This window comes from Pseudorasbora parva, chromosome 15, assembly GCF_024679245.1.
Source record: "Pseudorasbora parva isolate DD20220531a chromosome 15, ASM2467924v1, whole genome shotgun sequence".
NCBI classification, from domain to species: Eukaryota; Metazoa; Chordata; class Actinopteri; order Cypriniformes; family Gobionidae; genus Pseudorasbora; species Pseudorasbora parva.
In genome coordinates, this window is record NC_090186.1 from 45,266,256 (window position 1) to 45,276,255 (window position 10,000).

General features: G+C 37.8%; 1 protein-coding gene across 1 annotated transcript in view; it reads left to right on the top strand.

Annotated features, from left to right (window-relative positions):
- Window positions 1-10,000, top strand: part of actr10 (actin related protein 10) — a 24,719-nt gene that overhangs the window by 1,455 nt on the left and 13,264 nt on the right. Inside the window, exons 3-7 of the mRNA XM_067418353.1 lie at window positions 3,198-3,280; window positions 6,593-6,701; window positions 8,172-8,279; window positions 9,659-9,726; window positions 9,861-9,940. Of these exons, the coding sequence (XP_067274454.1) occupies window positions 3,198-3,280; window positions 6,593-6,701; window positions 8,172-8,279; window positions 9,659-9,726; window positions 9,861-9,940 (448 nt within the window). The remainder of the gene's footprint in view (window positions 1-3,197; window positions 3,281-6,592; window positions 6,702-8,171; window positions 8,280-9,658; window positions 9,727-9,860; window positions 9,941-10,000) is intronic.

The window sequence follows — 10,000 nt, forward strand, 5'->3', positions numbered from 1 at the left end:
TAATATAATGAATATATAGGCTAATAAAATGAATATATAGGATAATATAGTGAATATATAGGCTAATATAATGAATATATAGTCTAATAAAATGAATATATAGGATAATATAGTGAATATATAGGCTAATATAATGAATATATAGTCTAATAAAATGAATATATAGGATAATATAGTGAATATATAGGCTAATATAGTGAATATATAGGCTAATGTAGAGAATATATAGGCTAATGTAGTGAATATATAGGCTAATATAGTGAATATATAGGCTAATATAGTGAATCTATAGGCTAATGTAGTGAATATATAGGCTAATGTAGAGAATATATAGGTAATATAGTGAATATATAGGCTAATATAGTGAATATATAGGCTAATGTAGAGAATATATAGGTAATATAGTGAATATATAGGCTAATATAGTGAATATATAGGCTAATGTAGAGAATATATAGGCTAATGTAGTGAATATATAGGCTAATGTAGTGAATATATAGGCTAATATAGTGAATATATAGGTAATATAGTGAATATATAGGCTAATATAGTGAATATATAGGCTAATGTAGTGAATATATAGGCTAATGTAGTGAATATATAGGCTAATGTAGAGAATATATAGGTAATATAGTGAATATATAGGCTAATATAGTGAATATATAGGCTAATATAGTGAATATATAGGCTAATGTAGAGAATATATAGGTAATATAGTGAATATATAGGTAATATAGTGAATATATAGGCTAATATAGTGAATATATAGGCTAATATAGTGAATATATAGGCTAATGTAGTGAATATATAGGCTAATGTAGAGAATATATAGGTAATATAGTGAATATATAGGCTAATGTAGAGAATATATAGGCTAATGTAGAGAATATATAGGGTAATATAGTGAATATATAGGCTAATATAGTGAATATATAGGCTAATATAGTGAATATATAGGCTAATGTAGTGAATATATAGGCTAATGTAGTGAATATATAGGCTAATGTAGTGAATATATAGGCTAATGTAGTGAATATATAGGCTAATGTAGAGAATATATAGGCTAATATAATGAATATATAGGCTAATGTAGTGAATATATAGGCTAATGTGGAGAGAATATATAGGCTAATATAATGAATATATAGGCTAATATAGTGAATATATAGGCTAATATAATGAATATATAGGCTAATATAGTGAATATATAGGCTAATATAGTGAATATACAGTCCCTGACAAAAGTCTTGTCGCTTGTGTACAAATTGACCTAAAGTGCCGCTGAAATATATTTCTAATCAAGATTTTTTTTTACAAGAAATGGCTCATTTTAATCCCACCAGCTTTTGTGATAATGTTTCAGTGAAAAACTAAACTTTCAAAAAGTATTCTAATATTCACAGCTTGGTAAAGCCCATTGAGTCCATTTTTGCAAAGACATAAGTGTTGTCACCTTGTCATATGAGCTTCACCTGTGACTAATAATGGATCAATCAGGTCTCAAGTGTGTATAAAAAGAACCCCAGTACGCTAGACCTTCACATCAACTGCAACTAGACCTCTGCAAACATGCCTAAGATTCACCGTGAGACTAAAGTTTTGATTATCAAGAGGCTGAAGACCAGATCCACTGCTGATGTGGCAGACACCTTCAATGTGTCTCAGCATCAAGTACAGAGGATTAAAAAAAGATTTGAAGAGACTGGAGACGTTTTTGACAAGCCCAGGTCAGGCAGACCCCGCAAGACAACTGCTCGAGAGGACCGTTTGTTGGCTCGAAAATCCAAGGCCAGCCCATTTTCCACTGCAGCAGAGCTCCACGAGACCTGGTCACCTGAAGTCCCTGTGTCAACCAGAACAGTTTGTCGGATTCTGTCTCGAAATGGCCTCCATGGTCGAATCAGTGCCCAGAAGCCAGCACTAAACAAAAGACAATTGAAAAACCGTGTGGCATTTGCCAAGGCCCACAGCCTGCTAAAAGGATGGACGCTGGAAAAGTGGCAGAAGGTGGATTTTTCAGATGAATCTTCTGTTGAATTACACCACAGTCGCCGCAAATATTGCAGGAGACCTACTGGAGCCAGAATGGATCCGAGATTCACCCAGAAAACAGTGAAGTTTGGTGGCGGTAAAATCATGGTCTGGGGTTACATCCAGTGTGGGGGTGTGCGAGATCTGCAGGGTGGAAGGCAACATCAATAGTCTAAAATACCAAGAAATCTTAGCTACCTCTTATATTCCCAACCATAAAAGAGGCCAAATTCTGCAGCAGGACGGTGCTCCATCGCATACTTCCATCTCCACATCAAAGTTCCTCAAGGCGAAGAAGATCAAGATGCTCCAGGATTGGCCAGCCCAGTCACCAGACATGAACATCATTGAGCATATGTGGGGTAGGATGAAAGAGGACGCATGGAAGACGAAACCAAAGAATATTGATGAACTCTGGGAGGCATGCAAGACTGCTTTCTTAGCTATTCCTGATGACTTCATCAATAAATTGTATGAATCCTTGCCAAACCGCATGGATGCAGTCCTTCAAGCTCATGGAAGTCATACAAGATATTACATTTGGATCTCACAGCACCACAACTTAATTTGCTGACATATTTTTGTATTTGCAGTAAATTTGTTCCATTTCTGTATAGGCGACAAAACTTTTGTCTTGCCAAAATTTGACCTTTCTGTCTTGATTAAATGATAAATATTTCTTCTGTGAACATTATTTATTTCAGTGCATTAAACATCATTTGGGAGGGTTTTAGCTTTTCATATGAGCGATTTCTAACACCAATGAATTAATTAAAAGTCAGGTTAATATCAGGTATTTCTAGAAAATAGATAAGCGACAAGACTTTTGTCAGGGACTGTAGGCTAATATAGGTTATATATTCATTTAAAGAGTTGATTTCTCTGGTGAAGTTTCAGCTGTGGACGCCGAATGACTTCTGAGGTAAATGTGATGCTAAACAATTATGACGGAATGTAATCCAACCGTGAAACGCGGCAAAGATTCGTAAAGATTTCATGCAGCAGTGTTTCGAAAGCGCCCGTCACTAGTTGTGGTCTGCTATTGGCTGATCTCCTGTGAGTGACAGGTGGCCCCGCCCTCTTCGTCCTAGGAGAGATGAAGTTATTCCGACTCAGGATTATTAACACAATAATGATATACCGACTTTAAATGATGGTATTTCCAGGCTGTTCGAGTCGTCCAGTACAACATCAACACGGAGGAGCTTTACACCATCCTGAAGGAGTTCGTGCACCTGCTGTACTTCAGGTACGAGGCCGTTATCAGAGCTCCAGACTGAGACCAAATGGGGGCATTTGCTGATAAAAGCTGCCTTTTATGTTTGCATACGAGGAATAGCTTATTAAATACGAACGAAACCTCGCTACTCATTTGAGCTTTGCAGTGCAGACTATTAATCAGCAGTGTGGGGTAAGTTACTCTAAAAAATAATGAATTACTAGTTACTAATTACATATTTAATAGTGTAATTAGATTACTGTATGAATTAATCTTTCCAAAAAGTATTTAATTACTTTTTTTTTTGTAATTTTTTTTACTAATTACTTTCTAAATCCTATATCAACCTCGACAAGTTAAATGATTCAAGGAAAGACATGACGATTAAATAACATAAAACCACATTGTTCTTATAAAGTTACCAAAGTATTACAAATATGAGATGAATGAGTGCGATACTGAAGAAAAATGCGATATGCAATATCTTGTTCAATAACGCGATACTCGATATGCGATATAATATTGCAATTAGTGTTTAAAATCTATTTAAATTAAACTGAGAATGAAACCATTTGTGTTTCACATTCTTTCTGGGAAAAGAAAGCATCGCTACAACTTCTGAAAGTTACCAGGTGTGTGGTGTGTGTGTGTGTGTGTGTGTGTGTGTGTGTGTGGTGTGTGTGTGTGTGTGTGTGTGTGTGTGTGTGTGTGTGTGTGTGTGTGTGTGTGTGTGTGTGTGTGTGTGTGTGTGTGTGTGTGTGTGTGTGTGTGTGTGTGTGTGTGTGTGTGTGTGTGTGTGGTGTGTGTGTGTCAGACAGCGCAAGACTGCAGGTTATTGTTTTTCGCAAATTATTGCGTTAATAACTCTTTTTAACATCAAGAAAGTCCCGTAAGTAGCAGTCGTGTGTTCAGTCTATTCTCCGTTATGAAAACAGACACTCTTCACAGTGTTGAAGTAGCCTATTAAAATCATTCAGATATCGCGTGCCGTTGCGATATGCATATTGTACATTTGCGATATTTCGATAATTTTGATATATTGCACAGCCCTAATACATACAAACATGCATTTTAAAGTTAGATTTTAAATTTTGATGTTAATTCCACTATTTAGACACAGTTAGCAGTAGCTGTAATTAAATTACAGAACAAATAAGAGTAATCCCTTACTTTACTTTTTCAAGGGAAAAGTAATTAAATTACAGTAACTATTACTGAGTAACTAGCTACACCCAACAGATCTGAGTAGTAATAGGTTTACTCACAGGCCGATCTCGATCGTGTGACACTGTTACGTCCCAGAACGTGTGTGATTGTTTTACAATTATTACTACGCAGTGCTGGGAGATCCAGTGCGTTTAAATTCAATGCAGGATGTTGAAATTAAGAGCTAATCCATATTCAGGTCAAATTCAGCACTGATGTGGAAACCAGGAGAAACATTGTGCCATGAACGAAGTAATAGTAGGCGTTTCATCCACAAATCACCAACATTCACGGGATTTAATCTAGTAACGCTAACTATAGCCATGGTATTGTGGCATTTTTTATTTATATTTTAGATGATCTCAGGGTTTGTACAACTGTCTGAAAGTGAAACTCCAGCACTTTTCAGGAGCTTCACACTTTCTCCAGCACTTAAGAACTCTAAAGTGTAATGTTATTTTTAATGGGATGACTTGGAAAAACTACAAGATTTGAACACTGCAAAAAAAACACTCTTCTTACTTATTAATTGTGTCTTGTTTCCAGTCTAAATATCAACAAATTCTTAAATCAAGATGCGTTTACTAGATCATTCAAAGGACATAAGATGTTTTCTTAAAAATAAAATCTATCTGAAGTGAGTTTCTGCTTAAAACAAAATGATCTGCCAATGCGGTGAGAGAAATAATCTTAATTCTGATTGAAGTTTTGTTTCTTGTTTCCGTCCCAAACAGAAATAAGATTATTTTATTTTTATTTTTCTCACTCCATTGCTTGTTTTAAGCATAATCTCACTTTAATTAGATTTTTTCCCAGGAAAACAAAAACAAATATGTCATTTTGCTAGTTAATTAATCTTGATTTAAGAATTTTTAGATATTTGAACTGGAAACAAAAAAAAAAAACTAAATAAGAAGAGCATTTTTTTGCAGTGTGTTGACGTATTAGCCATTTCCGCTCCTTAATAAATGGGGAAAAAGTAGGAAATGGCCTGAAAACTGACTGATTTACTCCTTTAATAATCACTGGAGCTGTCAGTCAGTTCAGTGTGAGACTACAGAAGAACAACGGCACGTTTAATAAGCAGAATATTTACATTCTCCGTGTATAAAATCGTTTTTTTTCTTCTTCTTTTTTCGAATTACTGATGTTAATAAACATGTTATTAGCATCTCAATTATTTTATATATTTTTTTTATTTATTTAATTAGTTTGTCAGGGACAATGTACAAAATAACATTAATCTTACAAATAGATTAAAGCTCAGAGCTTAAAGGGTTAGTTCACCCAAAAATGAAGATGCTGTCATTAACTCCTCTCCCTCATGTGTTGGACACCCGTCAGACCGTCGTTCATCTTCAGAACACAGATGAAGATATTTTAGTGTAAAGCTGAGAAAGGCTTCAGATAGGCCTCCATTGGCCTTCAGTCCATTCCCACTCACAAGACCCATAAAGGCCCTAAACACATCGACACACAGCCCATCTCACTACAGCGGCTGCACAATCACTTTACAATGACACGAGAATAGTTATTGTGCACAAAAATCTAAATAATGACTTTATCCGCCGAGTTATTGCCGTGAACGTGACGCATGCGTGAGAATATGACGATCCGGCGTTCATGACCAGAAGAGGAGGAGCGAGACCGACACGGAAGACAATAACTCGGCGGATAAAGTCGTTATTTAGATTTCTGCGCACAATAACTATTCTCGTCTCGTTGTAAAGTGATTGTCCAGCCGCTGTAGTGAGATGGGCTGTGTGTCGATGTGTTTAGGGCCTTTATGGGTCTTGTGAGTGGGAATGGACTGAATGCCAATGGAGGCCTATCTGAAGCCTTTCTCAGCTTTACACTAAAATATCTTCATCTGTGTTCTGAAGATGAACGACGGTCTGACGGGTGTCCAACCACAGGAGGGAGAGGAGTTAAGGACATCATTTTTGGGTGAACTAACCCTTTCACGGTCAATTTTTCAAGACATAAACATGTATTATGATCCGTAACTGCATTGTTAATGTAAAACTAGTATTTTCATGATTATAATATGGTTTAGAGTCCCCCCAGCTGTGCTGAATCATGTGCTGTAGAAGTGAGCGGCTCATGATGAGGAACTCATGATCTGTTTCTCCTCAGGCATCTGCTGGTGAATCCTCGAGACCGCCGCGTGGTGATCATCGAGTCCATTCTCTGTCCTTCACACTTCAGAGAGACCATCTCCAGAGTCTTCTTCAAGCACTTCGAGGTAAAGCCGGCCAAATGAGGCCTAATGTCATCATACTCGAATCGAGTCAGAACACGAGTCTGAGGCTCCATTGGGCTGTTATTATGGGGCGTGTTCACTGCAAAAAATGCTTTTCTTACTCAGTATTTTTGTCTTGTTTCTAGACCAAACATCTAAAAATTCAGAAACATTTACTAGACAAGTACAAACTATTATCTTGTTTTGGAAAAATAACTCACAATGAAGAGAGTTTTTGCCTAAAATAAGATAAATAATCTGCCAATGGGGTGAGAAAAATAATCTTAATTCAAACAGAAAACAAGATTATTTTTCTCACCCCATTGGCAGATTATTTATCTTATTTTAAGCAAAAACTCTCTTCATTTTGAGTTATTTTTCCCAAAACAAGACAATTACTTTTGCTTGTCTAGTAAATGTTTCTTAATTTAAGAATTTTTAGATGTCTGGACTAGAAACAAGACAAAAATACTGAGTAAGAAAGCATTTTTTGCAGTGTATATTAAAGCCGGGTGCACACTGTGCGATTTTGGCCACGATTTGGCCGTCTGAGACAAATTTAGCAAATCCTAAAAGATTCCTCAGATCCTCGGCTAAGATCTGCCGTCTTTGGTCGTTAGTTTGACATGTTCATCCGATTAATGAGCGCTGCGGTAACAATCCTGCCGTGTGACGTCTCAAATATCTCCGTTTTTGAAGACAAACTATGAGCAAAACGAGCGCTAGAGACTTCTCTGTAGCCAGCCTTTCAGTCCGGCGTGTAACGCAGCTCACCGTCACCCAACGCCTCATTCACTGATGATATAAAACTCCGGACCAGTTTTCTTGTGCGCGTCCGTTTTAGCGCGCCGTCACCATCGTGCCGTCTGACATTAATGCCTGAGATCTTACAGTGTGACGCGGCTTACAGCGGCGATCATGCTCATACAGTCATACAAGGGACATTCGCAAAGGATTCTGAAGAATCGCACAGTGTGCTGGACCCATAAGACACAAAATGATCTGGAGCCCTATTTATGTCATTTTTTACCTCAAATCCAACAGCCTGGAACGCGCTTCACGTCTGGTAATGAAGGTCAATAACACACAATCTGGTGTAGTTTAGGCCAAAACCAGAAGTGAATCTCGTAAATGACCCCAGAGCGTGTATATTGACCTTCATTAGCGGAAGTGAAGCGCGTTTTTGAGAATATTGTATGCCTGAAGCATAGCCTATATTTAAAAAGATTAGGGAGCAAATGCCCTTTATTAAAATTAAGTGAGAGTACTGCTTCAGAATAAATCATATTTACAACACACACAAAAAAATCTACATTTTTCCAGACAAGCAATGTTTTACTCGGACTAGCACATGAACATGCTTAATGTCGAGCCCTGCTCTGTCTTACACTGGAGGAATGTTTCACTGTATTTTTTAAAGCGTTAAAGAGACTCTTGAGCGCTATTGTAGAGTAAAATCTCCCCGTGTTTCAGGTGCCGTCGGTCCTGTTTGCTCCCAGTCACCTGATGTCCATAATGACTCTGGGCGTCCAATCGGCGCTGGTTATGGACTGTGGATACACAGAGACGCTGGTCTTACCAGGATCCTTTCACAGCAAATACGTTTGATTGACGTCTTCCTGATCATACTGTGAATTTGGGGTGTAACGATATATCACACTTTAATCATGTGACGAAATGTATCGATGATGCAAAGATATGATTCAAATGTTATCTTAAAGATGCGCAAACAGAATACAGTGACATCAAATTGAGTTAAAGGGTTAGTTCAGCCAGAAATGAGATGTCTGTCATTAACTCCTCTCCCTAATGTCGCTCCACACCCGTCAGACCTCCGTTCATCTTCACACACAGTTTAAGATATTTTATATTTAGTCCGAGAGCGTATGCAAGTGTATGCACACTATACTGTCCATGTCCAGAAAGGGAATAAAAACATCATCACAGTAGTCCATATGAGACATCAGTGGGTTAATTAGAGTCTCTTGAAGCATCCAAAATACATTTGGGTCCAAAAATAACAAAAACTACGACTTTATTCAGCATTGGCTTCTCTTCCGGGTTTATTTGCCAATATCTCGTGACTTCAGCAGTTTGACACGCGATCCGAATCATGAATCGATTCGCTGATTCATAACCGTTTGAATCTTTATTTGAGGATTGAACACAAACGCGGAAGAGAAGCCAATGCTGAATAAAGTCGTAGTTTGTGTTATTTTTGGACCCAAATGTATTTTGGATGCTTCAAGAGACTCTAATTAACCCACTGATGTCTCATATGGACTACTGTGATGATGTTTTTATTCCCTTTCTGGACATGGACAGTATAGTGTGCATACACTTGCATACGCTCTCGGACTAAATATAAAATATCTTAAACTGTGTGTGAAGATGAACGGAGGTCTTACGGGTGTGGAGCGACATTAGGGAGAGGAGTTAATGACAGACATCTCATTATTGGCTGAACTAACCCTTTAAACAGTAAGTTTAGTATCACACCGAACACATATAGCAAACTAATCACATTAAATCATTAGTTAAATTAATTACTTCATGCACACAGTACTGCACAAATTATAGCGATCACGAAAGGTCTTCAACGTGTTCAGTCTGGGCCAATATAACATTAAGATGGATAGGCTATATTTCATCAGTAATTGGCTCTATACTGCCACCTGTTGGCGAAGTTGTGTAATTCTCACCCCTTTGGCCCCAAACTCTCTTCATTTTGAGTTATTTTATTTTTCCCCCAAAACAAGACAAAAATACTTAATAAGAAAAGCGTTTTTTGCAGTGTGGCTTAAAATATTGGGGTGCATATCGTATTGTGAGTTCAGTATCGTGACATGAGTGTGTCATTACACCCCTACTGTGAATGATTGATTTATTTCTAAAGCGCTTTATACAGTAGAGGTCGTCTCACAGCTTTATCCGCTTAGATGACTTTAACCTCGCTCTAGATCTACGAAGGCATTCCGATCCTGTCCGCATGGGAGGCTCTGCCAATGGGAGGAAAGGCCATTCACAAGTAAGTCCAGAGACATGAGAATGAGAAGAGGAGTGTGTGTGAGATGAGAAGAGGAGTGTTTGTGAGATGAGAAGAGGAGTGTGTGTGATGAATCTGCTCGTGTTCTCTTAAAGTGTGTGTGTGTTCGTCCACAGGGAGCTCCATGCTCTTCTGAGTGAGCAATGCACGCTGGACACCGACTCCGGCACCGGCCTCAATCTGCCCGCCGTCATCAGTGAGAGACACACACACACACACACACACACACACACTATCAATGCTTAGGTAGGTGGAG